Genomic DNA, 20,536 nt, shown 5'->3' with positions numbered 1-20,536 from the left:
CTTAATGCAAAAAATGTGCATAAAGCTTGACAAAATGGGGGCACAAATAGGTAGATATTTCAAATATTGCTCTTATAAACTTTTAGAAAGTTGCTACAGTAACAGGATTTGTTTTAATATACATTTTCTGAAGGATCTGAAGTCTGAAACTCAAATGTATGTCATTATTTAGTGACTACAATCCTGAGATCATCCCAGTGATTTGCAGGAAAATAGAGGGGCAGGCCAAAAATATGAGGCAAAAATCTGGACATTCTGTGAAAATCTGTACAGTTGAGAGGTATGGTAAGAAGACAAGAGACAATTGAAGGTGTCCAGCAAAGAGATGGATGGATGGTCAGAGAAGATCTGTGACAGTCAAGCAGACTATTGAGGAAGGTAGGAGAGTGGCACTGACTCCAGCAATGGTGATAGCTGATGTGACTCCCCAACCCCATGTACAAAAATGGGGTTAGTGATGATGACACACACACACACACACACATCTCTGTCTCTCTCTCTCTCTCTATATATATATATATATATATATATGGTTTACTATCACAATGCCGACGTGCACTTGCACGGCTATGAAGTATTCGAACAACAGATGTTCGAATACTTCATATTTCGGCAGGTGATGTGAGCGAACGTTACCATTGTGAATGGACTGTGCATTCACAATTCTAACGTTCGCTCATGTGAGGGGATCGCGGTACAGTGCGGTTAGGGAAATACATCCCTTTCCTCACTGTAGTGCGATCTTGGAGTTGGAATATTTAGTTGGGGGGGTGTGGGGGGCACAACCCCCCACAGGGGGGTGCAGGGGGGCACAGCCCCCCTGCATAACTGTGTGTTTAGGCTAGTTAGGTAGGTAGTTACAGGACAGGTGGGAGTGCTGTGTATTGCCGACAATGTCGCGAGTGACATTTTCGACAATACACAGCTGTTTTCGACATTAGGACAAATCGGAAATGTTCATTTCCAATGTATAAATTCGAAAATGCAGACACGTTTTGTTCTGATTTTCGAATTTATGATAGTAAACCTATATATATATATATATATATATATATATATATATACACATACAAACAAATTAAACGTGTAAAAGTAATGTTCAAATACATTAGTGTTATGTGAACTACCAACACTGGGCCTAACTGAGTGAGGAAAGCACCCCATCAGCTACCATCAGACTCTTGACTACAGCTGGATGACCATGTGAAATGTATACCTTCCTTTTCCCAAATTGTTTTATATATTTATACACCCAAGTAGATAGTCAGCTTTCCTTTGATAACCATGTTGCCAAAGTGGTTAGCAAATCCTTCTATGTGACCCATCTGATCACGAAAGGGTTTGCATCACGATCTAAGGATGTAATGGTGCCCCTCTACTCTTTCCTCATCAGACCCATTATTGAGTACAATGCACCAATTGGAATGTACCTGGCTAGACATCTCCAGCAGCTGGAGAGACCACAAAGGTACCTAACCAAGAGGATTACTGGCCTCAAACAGTTTTCCTATGCAGCACGATTGAAAAAGCTAAGACTGTTCTCTGTTGCATACCGCTTTCTCAGAGGCGATCTCTGTCTAACGTACAGAGCCATGTCCAACCCAGAATTGTTGAACATGCTCCATCTTAGCAAAACCAAATCTACTCGAGCTACACGCTCTAGGGATATAAACCTCAACACAACAATGAATAGAACATGCTGGAGGGATAGATTCCCTTCGCAGAGACTTTCCTTACTATGGAACAGGGTCCCGATCTACATAAGACAGAGACCCTCACTATCACTCTTCAAGAGGAACCTTGATGAGTGGATGGGTAACAGAAAGTTCACACTGGGGATCACACCAACAGCACTACTAGATAGGGGCCAAGGGTACTAGCTGCCAGTACAAGGGTCTAGGGAACTACTAAAGGGGCAGTGAATACCGCACAACGTGGCTGGGCTAATATATGCCTTCGGGCAGATAGCCCAGTACCAACCTATGAACCTATATTCAGAATCAATGTCATCACAGTGTCTTGGGAAACAGAATTTCAGAAATGTACTACTAGAAATGATTAGCTTTATCAACAGCAACCATAGAAGAAATTAATTATACCGATCTCAACCTGATCTATAAGGCCTACAGTGAGACTCCAGTTCACCAGTGACAGAACCACAGAGTTATTTTGTATTTCACCCTACTTAAAAGTGATGAAAAAGTGTTTTTTAGTTTGGCTTTCAAAACGTTTAATTTAACATTTCTCTCAATTATGTATTTGCAGGAAGATGTTAACTTATTTGCCTTCAGTTGCATGATTTATACTTGAGACTAATATATTGATAAGACTTTTACAACCGGGTGCCTTATCGCTTTTCTTCAGTATTTCATTGCTACAGTAGTCGATGACCTCTCAACTGTGCAGATTTTCGCCTCATATTTTTTGGACTGTTCCTCATAAAATGTGTAGTTTTATGGCAAATTACTGAGGATTGAAGTCACCAAATAATGGCAGCCATTCAAGTTTCACATTTTATGTTAGTCGTTTATCAAGACAGTTCTGACAAAACAATCCCATTAGTAACTATAGATCCCATAACAACACGCTAATAGGTTCATAGGTAGGTACTAGGCTATCTGCCCTAGGGCATTTATAAGCCTAGCCAGAATGTGTTGGCTTTCACCACCCTTTTAGACTAGATTCCTGAGCCTCTGTCCAGCAGGGCCATAGAAGTGATCCCAGGAGTAAATTTACGATTTCCCATCCACTCATCAAGATTTCTCTTGAAGAGGGTCAGCGAGGGGCTCTGCCTAACATGAACCGGAATTCTATTCCAGAGCGAGGGAAGCTTCTGGGATATGAATCTATCCCTCCAGCATGTCCTACTTATTGTTGTGCTGAGGTTTAAATCCATGGAGTGTGTAGCTTTAATGGATTTGGTTTCCTTGAGGTGGAGCATGTCCATCAATTCCAGGTTAGACATGGCCTTGTATGTCAGGCAGAGATAGCCTCTGAGTACGCGGTAAGCAACTGAGGAGAGCTGGAGTTTCTTTAGTCGAGCTGCATAGGGCATCTGTTTGAGGCCCACGATCCTCTTGGTGAGGTACTTTTGAGGTCTCTCCAGCTGTTGCAGGTGTCGAGTAAGATGCATGCCAAATGGGGCATTGTACTCAATTAAGGGCCTGACCTCTCTTGATCTAGATGTGAACCCTTTTGTGATTAGGTGAGCTATATAGAAGGTTTTTCTAACAACTTTGGCAATGTGATTGTCAAAGGAGAGGTTACCATCTACTTGGATCCCCAGATCCCTAATTACTTCTTCCGTACTTAGTGGATTACCTCCTATGTGGTAGTTTGTGGGCACTTTGTTTTTCTCAAAGGGGATGACTATGCACTTTTTGGCATTTAGCTTGAGGCCATGGTTCTGACACCAGGTATCCATCTCCGTAAGACCCTTCTGGACGATGCTTGTGTCAGCCAGAGAGTCTATTATGGCTCCCAGCTTGCAATCATCTGCAAACTTGGTCAGCCACAGTCCTCCCGTGCTTGCCTGTACCTCAGAGAAGTATATACCGAACAAGAGAGGTCCCAGGACTGAGCCATGTGAGACGCCACTTGTAACCGGTTTAGAGTCGGACATGGCACCCGCAACTCTGACCATGTGAGTTCTATCCCTGAGCCAGTTTGCAACCCGTCTTGTGACATATGGGTTGATATTTAAGCTGGTAAGCTTATTTATGATGCCAGAGTGGGGTATTGTGTCGAAGGCCTTTGTGAGGTCCAGGTAGGCTGTGTGGACTACTTTTCCCTCATCTATGGCTTTGGTAGCTGTTTCAAAAAGTCAACTAGGTTTAAGATGCAAGATCTACCTTTAACAAAGCCAAATTGGGCAGGGTCCAGTGTCTGGAGGTTCCCAATGTCTTTGTTTATGAGATCCATGATGATGCGCTCCATAGCCTTGCAGACCAGGCTAGTCAGGCTTATAGGGCAATAGTTCCTGGGATCCATTGTGGCGCCACCTTTGTGGAGCGGGATTACTGTTGCTGTACGCCATTCTTTGAGTACATAACCTGTGGTAAGGCTGAGTTGGAACAGTGAGTTTATGTGAGGGTTTAGTTCTTTCTGGAGCTCTTGTAAGACGCAGCCTGGGATACCATCCGGTCCCATTGATGCTGTGTTTTTTACTTTGGAAAGGGCTGCTTTCACCTGTGTGTCTGTGGTGTCTGGGGGACTGCATTCTTCTGGGATAGACACTGGCCCTTTTTTGGGGGGAAGGGGGTAAAGTTTGCACTGAACCTGTCCGCCAGAATGTTGGCAGTGTCAGTGGGTTCGGTGTATTTTGTGCCATTTTGCACCAGCTCAGAACAGATCTGAGAGTTGCCACCCAGATTCTTGACGTAGCTAAAAAACGCCTTGTGATTATCTTTAGAGTCTTTGGCGATTTTTCTTTGGAAGCTAGACTTTGATGATTTTATGATGGAGCAAAGTTTCTTGCTAATACTGATCAGGGATGCCTTCCCTTTTTGGGATTTTGCCCTATCATGTAATAGTTTCCTCCTTCTGTTGTATAGCTTATTTATGGCCGGGGTCCACCAGACTGGTCTCCTGTTTTTGGAGGAGTGAGTCTTGGTTTTACTTGGGATGGCATGATCCATGCATTCCTGTAGGTGCTCATAGAGTGCATTTGTAAAGGATTCTGCGGTTTGGGTAGCATTTTCCATTTGCCTGGGGGCTTTGAAACTTTCCACCTCGGTCTTGAGAAGTGTGAAGTTTGCTTTTGAGAGATTTTTCTCAGTGGTTTCCTTAACTGGGGGTGGGGTCGGGATGTAGATGTCCATTGTGATTAGTTTGTGGTCTGATCTTACCAACGAGGGGTTTACCTCTGGTGTGGAACAATGACCTCTCCCCATGTTGGTGATGACCAGGTCCAATATGTTTTGGAGTGTTGACCAGTTGTTCCATAGCGTTTGAGTTTATAAACTCCAGGAACTGTTGGGCAAAAGAGTTGGGTAGTTGAAATCCCCAATATCATGGTGTTTGGTGAGACCTTCATATTCACCAATGTTCTCAGGAATGCCGAGTGGTGGTCCTGAGACAAGGCGGGTGATCTGTAGCAGGCTACAAACTGAAAAGCAGTTTTGCCCACTGTTAGTTGCACATGGATGGTCTCCGATGCCTCGTGCAGTGCCACTAACCTGGAGATGTGGGTATCCTTGATGAAGATGGATACTCCCCTGCCTTTAGTTTTTCGGTTCGAGTTCTGGGGCTGAAAAGTATGGTATGAGTTGAATCCTGGTAGTGCTGGGGTGCTCTCTGGAGCCTTGAACCAGGTTTCTGTTCCTGCACAGATATCGATTTTCTCCATACTAAGGAGTGCCTCAAGTGCGTGCATCTTGAGGTTTAGACTTCTGGCATTGAGTAGCATTACCCTTAGTTTTTTTGTTTCTGGTATTGTCTATGGAGGTGGGTTTGGCTTTTGAGCCTTGCCTAAAAAAGGCTCTATGGGGGTGGCAAGAGCCTTAGCCAGTATTCGAAAGCCTAAGGGTGACAGGTGCAAGCTGTCCCTGGCGAAGCAGTGTGGCTTGTCGAGCATGTCATCCCAGGCTGACAGACACTGGATCCCCTTTGAATGACACCAATAGCTTAGCCAATTGTTAAAATTGATCATTTTGTCTTTATACTGTGGCATCATTCTTGGTGAGGGCAAGATGCTACTCAGGGTCAGGGTCATACCGGCCTGGGCTACACGAATAAGAGAGCTCCTCTATGTCTCTTTTCATGTAGTCCAGGGAGGTACATCTCAGGTCATTCACACCAACATGGACAATGACAGAGTCATATTTGTACCTGCTGTGGAGTATGCTTGTGTTATGTGGTGGATCCTGGTACCCGACAGGCAGCTTACAGTGACCTTCTCCTTGTTCAGTCCGGTAAGTGGGACATCAGTGTGCCTGACAATAGTCTCCTATTACTACTGTATTAGGTGCGTTATTTAGCCTTAAGGGCTGCTACTGTGTGACACACTGACTTTGTGAAGTATGTGATACGTGAAAGTTGTTGTGGGGTAGTGGTTGCTTGGATGTCTGCTTTGGAGGTCTCTGCTGCTTTGGCAGATTTTTATTTAGAGCCTCTGAGTATGTTTTTGTGAGTTTATGTGCCTTGTTTGCTGATGTGGTTGGTCTATGTGAGACTGATTGTGTGGTGCCAGTGGTTTCCTTCTCCTCCTGACTGAGCCAGTCTTGGTTTGAGAGAGCTCGGCCTCCAGTTTGGCTGTAAAGTTGCATCTCTCACATACATTTGAGTTTGTTGGAAGGAGGAGAGGGTTGTCTATGTACATAAGGCAATTGTAACATTGCCTGACCATTCCCTGTACACTTGTTACCGGTTAAATGTGTAGTTCAAATGCTATCTTGATGCAAGGAAGCAAAGCACAGATTTGCCAAAAAAATGACAAGGACAGACAGATTATCACCCACTTAGTGACTTTTTCAAGGTAGGACACCTCTGATTTTGCACTAGGATCTTTGTTTCCTGCAACTTTGCGACAATCTTCTCAATTGTGACGGTTTTTGACTGACACTTGGCTCTGTCCCTCTTAATCCCCCTAAAACTGATGACTTTTGGAAAAAAGATAGTGAATTAAACTTTAAATAATGCCACTAATTCGTTAGTGTTCTTTTACTTCAGAAAATGTATATTAATTCACATCCTAGCACTGTTTCAAGTTAATAATATTAATATTTTGAAAAAGTGTCCCTGATTATTTTTGGATTTTCCCCGAGTCTGTTGCGACTTGGCCCAGATTTGTTGAGAGCTATGCTTTAAGATTTTGTGACGACAGAACAGTACAATACATTACTATTACAGACTTCCAGACCTGTAAAAAATGTTAATATAATACATGTTTTGTTATTCTATTAAGTTTTTAGGTAGACGTTGGTAACATTTAAAAAATGTCTCTCATTTTCGAACAGTGGCCGAGAGATAGGCTAAAGAGTTGAATACGATAGCACGGGCTTATAGTTACTAGAACTATAGTATTAAACTAAGAATAAGTACTTGTATCAGTACTTAAATCTGTGCGAAAAAGAACGCAGCAAAACTTAACTCCTAGTCAACCTAACTAGAGTTAAAATTGGGCCAACGGTCAAAGCTCGTGCGTTAATAATTTAATGAAATTGTTTTTAATCAGTTGTCTAAATTAGTTATACATAGTATCTTCAAAGATGTAACATATGTCGTCCAAATACACGATCATAACATATTACAAAATAATTGACTAATAAGAGTTAATCGATAAACTATAATTTGCAATCTAGAAGAAACGGAGTGAGAAAAAATCCTAAATCCACTGAAAGTGATATCGTTAACGAGAACACCAGAAAGACAATTTTATATGCCCCCGCTCCGCAATATTTATTAGTACCGTTACGTGTGATAACGCACAGTTTACCCTTTCAGTTATGTGTAGATATTCGCGCCAATCCAAAAGCAGCCAGATCCTGCCTCCGCGTTTTCCTCTATTCCCGCCCCTTCCCACACAATCGCTGTGGTAAGGTTTCGTGGTGCACAGCTGTCAACTTCTATCGCTCATAAGGGCAGATTGCTGAGTTATTTTGTTGGGTGTATCTCCTATCTTTTTATTTTCTGCTTCTGAGTTGGTGTCCTTTTTCTGTGTTCGTTTCCTTCATTCGTATTTGTTTGGGTTTAGAACACTTATAGTTTCTAAACATGCCTGGAGAGGAAGCGGCACCTACGGCAGCAGCAGCAGCTACACCAGCGCCCCATCAAGAGAAGCCCGAAGAACAAAAGCAAGAAGGAGAAAAGGATAAAACAGAGCAGCCAGCTGTCCAGCAGCAACCTGAAGTAACCTACAAAACCTTACAGCTCTCCAGCTTCGGGGGCTATGATAAAGTAAAACTGGTAATGAAGAAGGGCGCGCCGCCAGCTCCCAAAGCGGGCGAGATACAAGTACGGGTGAAAGCCTGTGGCTTGAATTTTGCAGACTTGCTTGCCAGGCAAGGGTTGTATGAAAAACTGCCATCCCCACCTGTCACCCCAGGTATGGAGTGTTCAGGGATAGTGGAAGCTGTTGGGGAAGGGGTGACGAATAGGAAGGTAAGCAGTAGTCGCGCTTTAATATTTTGAGGATGACTGGGTTTGGAGTGTGGGGACCTTACCTAGTGCACAAATATAATGTACTTGTATTTTTGGTTTCTACTAGGATATATCAGATCTTGTATGTCAGTTTTATTCTGTGGACCAAGAGGGCAGCTATATTGAGTGGCTACTTACAACCATACATCCCAACCTTTTAGTACTAGAAATCTATCTGGGCAAAGCCAAAAATAACGGGGACCAAAGGCCCCAAAATTTAAACAGATTTTAATATCGCTGTAATAAATCCAAAGTTGCTAGAATTAACGGTGTTTGTGTTACCATGCATTTTTCTGAAGGATGTGAAATCTGAAACCCAAATGCCTGTCCTTCAGTGAATTCAGTCTTCACTAATTTGCCAGAAAACCACAAACTATGAGCAACAGACCAGAAATCTGGGCACTCATATGCTTACGACCCTGCATATAGCTCTTATTAGACGTACTTGTTGATTCAAGCGTTTTACGTTCCTCGATCTTCAACAAAGTGTACTTGATGTCCTATCATGTTATTTCTACAGGAGGATAAGTCAAATTCAGACAACAGCAACTGGGGAAACCATGCGTATTAAGTAGTGGTCCAGCTCCCAAAGTAGAGTTATTCCTTTCGGTGAGCCACCGCCCATCCCCTCCGGTGAAGAAAAACAATGAGGGGAGTTGCGCGCATGCGTAACCGACCATGAGCTAGCATCCCCCCGCGTTGATGGAGAAAGAATAATCGTCCAGCCTTGAACGTGTGAGGTGGCTTTAAGGGTGGGATGTGCTGCACTTTGTGCTCTACCCCCTATTCTGGTTTTTGTCGCATATTTTTGGTCTGGTCCTCATAAAATGTATGACTTTTTGGCAAATCACCGGGATGATGTGAGGATTGAAGTCACGAAATAGTGACATGCACTTGAGTTTCAGACTTCAAATCCTTCAGAAAATGCATGCTAACACACACACCCCTTACTCTTATCAACTTTCTAAGTTTATAGGAGCAATAGTTAAAATATGTCCCAACGTTTGGACCGTTGTCCCCCTCTTTTGTCAGGCTTTGACCAGATTTCTTTAAGAGGTTCAGACGTATGCTTGCCTGGCCTTTCATTGTTTTCAACTATTTGTAGTACTGAGTTTTTGAGTAAGAGGGGGACTGTAAATGATAAAGCATCTGGCGGTGAGAGGAAAAGACTCTCCAGGTATAAAATGTTCGTATTACAATCGTTTGACGTAACGACAATGGAATATTATATTGTTACACACTATTAAATTAATTTACCCATTGTCAATGGCCTTTATGAAGGGTCATGATGCAGGGGCTTCTGGTGTCCCCTCCCCGTCTTCATTGGTTTGTCTGATTCTTATGATTATTCTGTAAGGTTGCCACCTTTTCAAATGCCCAAAGTGGGACATTTTTGGTACAAATGTCAGATTTTGCAGGGTGAAACATACCCACAGCCAGTACAAAGGACAAAACTTCACTTATTTTGCCTAAATAAAAGCTTATACTTGTATTTTAGTTGCTTATTCTGTTTCTTATAATATTTAGGTATTTCAGATACAGAATAACTGTTTTATGCAACTATTACATAAAATATAGGAAATTTTGTCCTAAAATCTCAGGACATTTGCCATTTTTACAAATTTTTTTTGCAGGACACAACTGCCCAAAGAAGGACTGTCCCTCGCAAAGTGCCCGGGTGGTAACCCTAGTCTGTGAGACTGTGGGAAAACATCCATGCTTAAGTTTAACACGTTGGAATTTGTGATGTTGCACAAATTTAGAACGGTTTGAAGGGCTTATGCGAGTTAGGAGTAACACTAAAATCGAAGATGTGTTAAAGTTGCTAGGGGCTTTGAAGTGCAGATCCACGTCCTGACGGCTACTTGCTTTGCTGCAAGAAATACTGCTCTCAAAGTAAGTATCTTCCCCCGAGGTGACGCCTCTTGTTTCACGTCCTGTTTGTCTACTCCCTCTCGGATACACACAAGTTGTACGTTGCTGCAAAACTATTGTTTGTGTACTCCCTCTTGGATACACACAAGTTGTACGTTGCTGCAAAACTATTAACTGACAGTACATTCTTGATCTTAACTATGGCATCGGTATTAATGTGGGCCGCCCGTCTCCTCTACCCCCACCCCGCCAGACTTTGTGGGCGGGGGGCAGACCCAAAGCTTTATTCTCTAATCTGCTCTTACAGTTATTGGTTACAAAGACAGTGAGGTAAAAAACTATGCGTTTGTCATTGACTCGTTCTAAGAATAGCGGTACCACACGCACCATCGTTTTCGTCTACATGAGATAGATTAACTGATGATTTCCCTTTTCTGGGTTTATTTTACTTTAGTTGTATGGTCTAAATAAGGATCTTTCTCTGCCAGAGTCAAATGTTCATCTTTAAGTTTAATAAAACATGCATGTACACCAGTAGTTTTGGGGCATGGACACAATTTATTTTATTTATTTATTTTATTTTATTTTACATTTGTTGACCGGGCTAGTCCAACTGGATACATGTCCATTTTCAGTAGAGGCCCGGGGAGAAAAGCTCCATAGAGGGTAGTTATGACATAAAACAACAGGAGATCAGAATACAAAGTATTACTTTCAAAAGTCAAATGAGCAATTAAAAGGGTTATACAGATAATTTAAATGGGTAAAACATTCTTAGGTAGTTGGAGTATCCTAACTACAAATGAAGACCCTTGCATTATGGATTGGATGGATATTAGGTAGTAGTGGGCTGTTTGCTATTAATCAGGATTAGAACATGGGCATAATTTATAGCCTTTGTGTTCGGGCTGAATGGCTCAGAATATATTGAAATGAGCAAACTGCAGTGTACTAATATGTAAAGCACACAACTGGTAGTACACAACACTATGCCAGCTTTTCAAATGCCCAAAGCGGGACATTTTTGGTACAAACGTCAGATTTGGCAGGCCAATACAAAGGACAGAACTTCACTTCTTTGCCTAAATAAAAGCTTATTCTTGTAACATTTTAGTTGCTTATTCTGTTTCTTATTCTGTATCCGAAGCACCTAAATGTTATAACTGTTTTGTGCAACTATTACATAAAATATAGGAAATTTTGTTATAATATTTCAGGACATTTGCCATTTTTACAATTTTTTTTGCAGGACACAACTGCCCAAAAAGGGACTGTCCCTCTCAAAGTGGGACAGGTGCGAACCCTAACTATATCTAGGAGCACATTATCATGATTTACCTGTGACTTTTTTTTTTTTTTTTTTTTAACTAAATTAGACTTTTGCAATTGGCATATCCATGGTTTTAAACAGCTTGGCAAAAGCCGTGCTTCAGGCTTTCCATAGTAAAGGAGGACTGATCATTTTGCAGGTTAGGATGTCATGTACTTTCCTCCATTGCACTTGATAGTACAAGCCTCCCCTTCTTTTCTGCTCATTTCATGTTTGTTCTTGGTGATACACCAATGAGAAGGGTGAGGAGTAATGTAGGATAACTGATTTGAGAGTACGCAGGTTTTAAGTGTTCAAAATTGTGTGACTCCTGGAAAAGGTTATTTTCCCATCCTACCTTTATGTGGTTTGCCCCAACATACTCCGCCTTGCATAAAAGGACAGAGCTTGTGGAATAGTAAAGTAAGAGAGAGGAATGTAACCTCTAGAGAGGTTGGAGTACCAGTGTAGTTCTGGGGGGATGTCTTGGTGAAAATTAGTAGCAAGAGATATGAAGGAACTGGTGAATAGTTAATTTTAAATCAGAGGTGCAGCAATAGAGGTTGATATGAGATTGTTTATGTGAATAATGAAACACAAGTGAGACAAACCAGTATGTAAATGAGGTCCTTTAGAACTGAGAGAGGTTGAAGGTAATTGTTATGAAATGGGAAAGGTGTGGTAGTGGGGAGTGTGTGTGTTTTTTTTTTTTTATCAGAGCCCGGTAGTGGGAGAGTTTTTATCAGAGCCCTGTGAGTTGGACAAGTCTCGTTTTTGGTTGTACTTACTTGGAAGTGACAGTGGCACTGCTGAAGTCCTGAAAAATTTAGGGATTCAGATATACGGTGCATGCCCCACGTACTGTAAAGCAAGTTGAAAGAATGGGAGGGTGTTTGCATGCATAACATAAAGGTAGATGTGGGGTTAAGTGGCCCTGCCCTTAAGGGTGGGGTGCGAGGACAGAAGATAATCACAGTATATATTAATGTTTTTTTTTTTTTTTTTTTTTACTACCCAAACTGGGAATAAAGATGGCTATTACCTTGGAAATTTTAAAATGGTTGAGTGGTTGAGAAGGAGGATTTTTTTTTACTACCCAAACTGGGAATAAAGATGGCTATTACCTTGGAAATTTTAAAATGGTTGAGAAGGAGGAGAATAAAATGCTGAAGTAGGCTTCTTTCCTTACTGATGGGAGAGGGTATAGACAAGATGCTTCACTGTTTGTCTTGCTGTACCAGTTGAATTCAAAAGGGAGGTTTTATATTGGAAGCAATCTCTTCCGTCCCTCTTTGGCTAAGGTTTGTGGGAGAGATGTAAATCATTTAAATGGATGATGTTTGAAGAGGGTAAAGGAAGAAATCCCAAACAAAATGAAATACAGAAGTAAAATGTTAACAGACTGCAGGAATGGTTTAGTACTAAACATACCTCTCAACTGTCCACATTTTCCTCATATTTTTGGTCTATGCTTCAAAATTTTTGGTTTCTGGATTTCTGGCAAATCAGTTAGAGGACTGAAGTCACTAATGACAGGTGTTTGAGTTTCAGACTGAAAATCATCACAACACTGCCTTTTATTTTAGCAACTTTCTAAGTTTATTAGAGCAATATTTAAAATTTGTCCTTATTTTTGGGGCTATGTATCCCCATCCCATTTTTGGCATTGTCCAGATTTTTTGTGCCAAGAGGTTGAGAGGTATGGACTAAGGAATTAAACCTAGGTAACAGCAGTGGTGCCTGGATTAGGAGGATTAATAGTCAGCAGGCTTTGTCTGTAATTGAAGAGGAATGGTTTGATTATTCTAATTGTGATAGTAAAAGGTGTCCTGTTTTAGGAGCAATTTAGGAGAGTTTACAGCTAGAGACAAGGAAGTTCATAATTGCTGTACCATTGGAGTGTAGTTTGATAAAATATTGTTTGTCCACATGGTCTTAAACAGATGCAAACATGGAAGACTGGTATATCTGAAGTTTGTCTAGGTTTTTAAGAGGCAGGAAAAAGCCACATTTCAAGGCTGTTAAAACTCTGGTGGTGGTGCTCAGAAGAGTAAACTGGGGTAATAGATTTTCACTGTAGTTTCGTGTACTTGAAGAGAGAGGTCTTAAACGGAGTAGTATGTTAATATCAGGAGTAAGTAGGTTCATAATTTGGGTCAGAAAGAATTCAGTCAAGGTGAGAGAGTTTTTATCTTGACTGGCATTTATTCGTGATATCCAGAGTAAACAGCCCATGTCATGAATAATTAGGTTGTAGAGGAGCCTGAACTAAAGTCTAAAGCTTATCTGCATAGAACACAAAATTCAAGTTTTTAAGGAGGTGAGATTTAATATCTGGGAAAGAGCCGCCTTCAGAGCCACCATCTCAGTTTGGGGTGGGGTGAAGTTTAAAGAACTTGCTCGCAGTGAGAGTAAATCCAGCCTTTATTACCCAAGAGCAACCAGTAAGGCTACTGACTTTTGCTACCTTATCCTGTGTGAAGTCTGACTTTTGCTACCTTATCCTGTGTGAAGTCAAACAAGGTAAGTTGCAGGGAGAGAGATTGATGACCTAAGCTTTTGCTTTTCTGAGCTTAGTAGATAGTAGCCAGACAGTGCCTGTATTAGTATTGGATGTAATGTATACTATGCTAAGGTCATTGTGTGTATGGGTGGAGGGATTAAACCAGCCACTGCTATCTTTAGAGGTGAAGAGCAGGAGCCAGGGGCACAGTGGAGTGTTCGTGCCACATTGGAGTCCACAAAGAGACATGCAAAGCAGGTTGATTAGTTGAAAGGAGAGCAGTGGGCATATAAGTTGGTTGTATTTTAGCTGGTACTAATATAATTAACTTGTGTAAGCTGTCTTTTTTTTTTTTTTTTTTTTTTTTTTTTTTTTGCTTTCATTATTTCTAATGTTTGTAATATGCTGCCTTGCCCAAGAGTAGGGAGGGTTATTGTTCGCTGTATGGTTTTGGAGTTTGGAGGGTGCTGACACTAAAACCTGACAGTGGGAGCAAAGAGAGCCAGTTTGTCTTTGCCCCCTGTTTTCAAAGTCAGCTCCCTTCATAGTCGCTGGCCTCTTTGTTTCCTATCATTGGAGACAGGATTGCCAGGGTCAGCCATTCAGATGGCCATCTGGGTTGGTTTGTTTGCATTCTTTTTTTATTCCTTTCTCCAGCCCTAGCTTGCGCACACTGGCAAGGGTACTGCGAGTGGCATGCAGTTTATTGTCTGAGGAGGCTGGCTTCTCACTTCTGCAAAGGGTCTTTCCTTGAAGCAACCCTGTCCCTTTCCTTGTGGCATATGAGCAGTGGTTGTCCAGGTCTCCTTCAGGGACATCACACTGCTTAATGAGCACTCCACTGAAAATGTGACTCCCAGCTGCCCGTTGGCAAATGCTGTAATTGACTAAAAGTCAGATTTCTGATTTGGGCCGGATTGGGAGTGCTAAAAGACTATAGATTAGTCACTTCCATGAGGCATGCAAGTGTGTGTATGAAGAGTCCTAACAGACCTAACAGATAATTGCATGCAGTATAATCTTAACACAGTAAAGGATCCTGTGACCTGAACAATTACACTGTTGCTGTGCCATATGGATGAGTCAAGGAAAGGGGTGTCTGGGGAATAACATGCCATTATACTTTACATGAACAAAAGAGACTTCACAAACTGTCGAAACACTTAACACGAAAGAATAGAGCCACGAGTTAGACTAATAGTTGTATAAAGACCTTGTAGTAAAAAATATGTATTTCAGAACACAGTTTTATTAGCGCTTTCGGAAGTGACAGTACATTTCCTCCTTCAGATTTACAAACAAAAACTCCAACCAACAGCCAAAAGCCATTTTTAAAAGCTATAAAAAAGTCATACGATACAAATTGCCCTATACGGCTACTTATCCTTAATTAACTAGTTTATGTTCAAAATCAATTTTTGACTATCTTATAAAAATATATTGTGAATGACCTATAATTATTTGTAATGTTAGGCAATCACCATAGTAAAATTACAATACTCTATTATAAAATAAACATTTAAAAACACATTTGAAAAATGTGAATAATACAAAACAATATAAAGTGGACTAAATAAACAGAACCTTTGATGCTGCAGGACTAGATAGTTAAAAGACAATAGGTACTTGTGAACTTAGACTTACAGCTTCAAGAACCAAATACTCTTAACATGTCCAGGGTGTGTGTTCAGTGCACATTAATGGACCACTTTGTTGGTAAATGACAAAAAATGTGTTATAAAAAATATATATATTTTTCTGAGCAGTTGGTTATCTTTTTAAAGCAAGCTTTTTTAAAATGCTTGCAATAGAAAGCTGCTCGTTGAGGCCTGGGGAAAATGAGGCCGCAGTTCTAATTTTGCCAACATAATTCCTCCACCTCCAAATGTATTTGCCATGGTCCTGTGTAAGGGGTGTCTTCAACCTGTTTAAGCACTGTAAACTTAAACTGGTGACTTGGATGTTCTATAATGTGGTTAGCCAACGCGTTGTTTGTATCTCTGTTTAAGATAGCATAGGAATGCTCATAAATGCGCTGTTTTAATTTGCGCTCAGTCTTCCCTATGTAAAACGCGTGGCATACTGTACATGTTGCCACATAGACTATTGCTTTAGTATTGCAGTTGTATTTGCCCCTTACTTTATATTCAGTTTTGTTAACAAGAACTGTGGTTCTTTCCCTAATAAATTTACATTGTGCACAACAACCACATTTCCCCATACCCAACGCCGATGTCCTCAGCTTTGGTCTACCAGTTTCTAAGAGGGTTTTTAAGTTAACCCCTCTTCTGAATGTGATAGCTGGTGGGGCACTAGAAATACTCTGAATCCTCCTATCATTTAAAAGTAATTTCCAATTCTTGCATAATATCTCCCTAATAAAATGATGGTCTATGGAAAAAGTACACAAAAACCTAAGATTGTTGTTAGATTGGCTATTATGAGGCGTTTGTAACCCACTGCCTCCTTCCTCACCTGTCTGATAAACCACATGACCAGCACATGATATAGGACTAAAATGTCCTATTTTGCGTTTGTTTGACTTCTTCCATAATCTCCCTTATTAGCTCATTTGGATAGCCCCTATTGCGGAACATGTTAAGAAGGTTCCCACATTCCACAATAAAATCATTATCATCTGTTACCATTCTAGCCGCCCGCACCATCTGCCCTTTTACAACTGCTTTCTTTTAATGGTGCGGGTGACAGCTAGAATAGTGTAGGAAACCATTGGAATATGTTTTTCCTATAGATGTTGCTCTTAAATCTAGAATTCATATTGTCCTTATATCAGTTTTTTGGATATTTTATTATACAAGTGTCATGGAATTCAAATGTGAACTCCAAGAAGTTCGTCAATTTAGAAATAGAGCTAATAAAGTGAGGAATGTGGTCTGAACTACCCTTCCAAAGAAAAAACATGTCGTCCTGGTACCTAGTGTACCAGGCGACATGACTATGAAACATGGGATCCTCAAATAGGAGTGTGTTCTCCCATTGGGCCAAAACACAGTTGGCGTATGCTCCTCCACAGGGTGAACCCATGGCCACCCCTGATGTTTGTATGAAAGTGCGGCCTTCAAACCTAAAAAAGTTAGAAGAAAGAATTGGCTCTAATAGCGTCTCAACCAGGTAAATGATTTTATCATTTACTTTTCTGGCCAAAAGGAACTCTCTGATCCATTCAAGTCCAATGTTGTGTGGGATCACAGTATATAAATCTCTTATGTCGACTAAGTAACACATATGCCGGATTGAATGGAATTTGATTAATGGCACTCAAAAAAAATTCCAAGAATCCTTGCAAATGTGTTTCTTTTGCTATCAATGGCTTAAGTAAACTGTCGACATAAGTAGCGCAAGCACTCGTGATAGATCCCCTACCATCAACAATGGGTCTAAAAGGTGGATCGAGGGTGGACTTATGAATTTTTGGCACTCCAAAGAAAACTGGTAACCTAGGTGAGGTCGTAGTTAAATAACTATGTAAATCAGTGTCAATATAGTTTTCTAAAAAATAAGTCTTCTAAAACACTCCTGATTTTCCTATAGGCTATATTGATCTCATTGATACTAATCTCCTGATATGGCCCCAACTCAAATGTGCTAAAATTTTAGCAACATAATCGTGGTGATCCATGAAAATGAGCCCATTCCCTTTATCGGGTTTCATAACCCTGATGTTGCATTCCTTCAAAGTGCGGATCAGATCTCTATCTTGCACAGTTATGTTTGATTTAACCCCTTTAATGTGGGGTTGACTGGCAACTAAGTGTCTAAAATCTAATTCACATGCCAAATCAAATACTTTAAGGCTCTGTGACAGGGGTGGGTTAAAGACACTAGCAATCCTGAAGGGATTCACAAGGGAAGGCATATTCCCTAATAAAATTCGTAAGTTTAATTTTCGTATAAATAATTTCAAATCTATAATAGTTTTCACCATGTCAAAATGTGTATCCGGAACAAACGTGAGTCCCTTAGAAAAAAAGTCACACATACTTTGATCAATGTGAAAAGAAGTAAAATTATAAATTTTAAAGTCTCCTTCAGTGCTATGTATTATGCTCAGGCTCATTCGAAGTGGAGCTACCTCTTCCTCTGGTTCCGTTTGTTCTTCGGAGTGTTCTGGTTCCTGTTGGACCTAAAGTTCCTCTGATTGAAACTCTGTCCTTGCCGAAAACCCTGAGCACTCGATGCCTCACTCGTATTGTTGTTATTTATTTGGATACTGTTATTACCCCCATTATTGGCATTATTACTATCATTTCTTTGATTCTGATTGCTAAAACCTTGATTATTGGAATGTGATTCACCATACTGTGGTTGAGGAGACTCATTAGAATGAATAGGAGACGGTGGGCGTGCTTCCTGTCCGCTTCCATGATATACATTACCAATACCCCTAAATGCAAATTTGGTCTGGGTAACTGGTGGGGGTGGCGGATAGGCTTTATTATTGGAGTACTGAAATAAATCCCTGTCCATTTTCTTTTTCTTGTTACTCTAACTTTAACATCGTTGCATCAATGCTGGTAAAGATGCGCGTATATTCATACTTGTACCTGGTAAAATCTTGATTATTTTTAATCTCTTGTTCCAGCACTTCCAAATCATGCTGGTAACTTTCAGTTTGTTGCAAATAGTACCCTATGAGTACCTGCATGAAGTCAAACCCTTGTTTATCGAATAGTTCTAGCAACTGTTTATGGAAGCTAGAACCATTAATCAACCCCACCGGAAACCTCCATTGCCTGAGGCCTTATTTCTCCAAGTAAGCTACATTTGAACAACTTATAATCAAATTCACCAATGGTAACAGTAATGTCAGTGCTAGTACCTTCTTGTTGCTGCAAAGGTCCTGCTGCATCTCGAGTGTTATTCAAAAAAAAGTTCCTTTTACTTAAACTGTTGAGAGAAGGAATAGAGCAGTACTCATTCTGCATTGCTCCGTTCTCATGAGCTGCTTGCCTCGGTTGCGCTTCAGCTTGCGGTTGGCCTGCTGGAATATTAGAATCCTGCAATTTGTTGCTAGCATTAACTCCGTGATTAACGCTAACACTCCTACAAGTAAGAACAGGTTGTTGGTTAGAAAATCCTAAGTTAACAATGTTGTTGCTCCATACCCTGGTCTTGCGAAGCATTTATACGAGATCCTTTAACATTATTGTCCAATTCTTCGAAACGCTGGAAGTGATCTAACCGCCCCATTATCATCTGGATAAGAACAGTGAAGTTATTAGCATTCGCCTCCACGACATCCCCAGCAGGGCTGCTGCTAAGTTTCCTAACTCTCCTTCTCCATTTTGTTGGGAAAACAGCGGAGGGGAGAGAGAATTAAGCACTCTGGCTCTTTATATACAAGTGCTCTGAGGGAATCGTTCGATAGCCTGAATAATCATGGAAGGGTGATCTTGACAGCCATTCATAATTGTATCTAAGTAGACCAAGGGAATATGGTTGCTGCCCACCAGTTATGGAAGTGGGGTAGTGTTGCCTGCAAAGTTGCTGAGAAGTGATGTGTGGTGTCTATTTACTATGGGTCAGTATCGGGCAATACCCCACATGGTTCTCCCATGTTTGGTATTGTGTATCTGCATGTGGCTTTCAGTATGATCTTGGGGAAACCTTCTTAAACACCTTTCCTTTGTGCCTAAAGTAGTATCAGTTTATTTTGAGCCAAGCTGTCCATCTCCTCTTTCCAGAGTCAAAATATGAGAAAGAGGAACCTCCATACTGTGCTCACAGGCAAGTCTGATACTATCTCAAACTAAAACTTTCAGTAACTCTGATCCATTATTTTTATAAAGAAATAACCTCTTCAGAGCAGACTGTTGCTATACCTACCATGATATCGAAATTCCAGGCACGGTTGAGATTCCCATTATACTAAGGCTTTGGCTTCATCTGTGGCGTTTTGGAAAGGGTTGGAATCTGGAAGTATTCTAGACGCAGCAACTTTGTTCTCTGTACTTACTTTTACAAAACACTACAAACTGGATCCGTCTAGGAAAGGCTTTGCTGGCCCTTGTCTCCAGGGGCTCCTGGATCTTCATCCTTCCTCTTCCCCAGTTAGTATAAGCTGTGATAGTCTAGTCCTATAGTTAATACTGCTGCAGCAGTCGCTCGCTCTCTCCCTGTCATTTCTTGTCTTTATTAATTGGACATTACCGTGTTTTTTATCTGGGAGAGCTTTAAACAGTTTGCGGTATCGAATGTCTGTAATGCCAGCATAAGCAATTAAATAGTCGCATGATCGAAGAATGCTGGCATGCTTCATGGTAGGTCTTTGGTAAAGCAGGGAGTGGGAATTTGTGCTTTGCTGGTTAGTGATCTCTGACATAATGTATGTAAATACCAGGGGTTGGAGAAGACACCGTTGCCCCACACAGTTTGTGTGCTCCCCAGCAAAATTATTTTTGAGTTTTTTTGGGTGTCTTGTGAGACCGATCATTTTATGCTTGATAAAGGTTGTCAGGTATACTTGCGTCCACCCCCCCCCCCCACACACACACACACACACCAGTGTTTAAAAAAACTTGCTAAGCTCTTAAATGTGTGTACATAGACTATTCTTCTGTTTGAGTGTGGGGGAAAATTTAGTTCTTGCTTAGAACTTGAACCCAAGCATTCCATTATGTTTGTCACTGCATCTGAATCAAAACAGCCTCTACTCAAGTGTTATATTTTCCTATCACTTGTTTATCCAG

At 41.0% G+C, this 20,536-nt stretch overlaps 1 protein-coding gene across 1 annotated transcript in view; it reads left to right on the top strand.

Moving 5' to 3' along the window:
- Positions 1-7,480: 7,480 nt before the first annotated feature.
- VAT1 (vesicle amine transport 1) overlaps positions 7,481-20,536 on the top strand; it is a 441,315-nt gene continuing 428,259 nt past the window's right edge. Inside the window, exon 1 of the mRNA XM_044054658.1 lies at positions 7,481-8,100. Coding sequence (XP_043910593.1) covers positions 7,714-8,100 — 387 coding nt within the window. The 5' untranslated portion in view covers positions 7,481-7,713. The remainder of the gene's footprint in view (positions 8,101-20,536) is intronic.

The sequence above is a fragment of the Protopterus annectens genome, chromosome 13.part0 (genome assembly GCF_019279795.1).
Source record: "Protopterus annectens isolate FY-2018-M chromosome 13.part0, PAN1.0, whole genome shotgun sequence".
NCBI classification, from domain to species: domain Eukaryota; kingdom Metazoa; phylum Chordata; order Ceratodontiformes; family Protopteridae; genus Protopterus; species Protopterus annectens.
The sequence above is the reverse complement of the archived record's forward strand: the minus strand, read 5'-3'. Positions and strand labels throughout refer to the sequence as shown.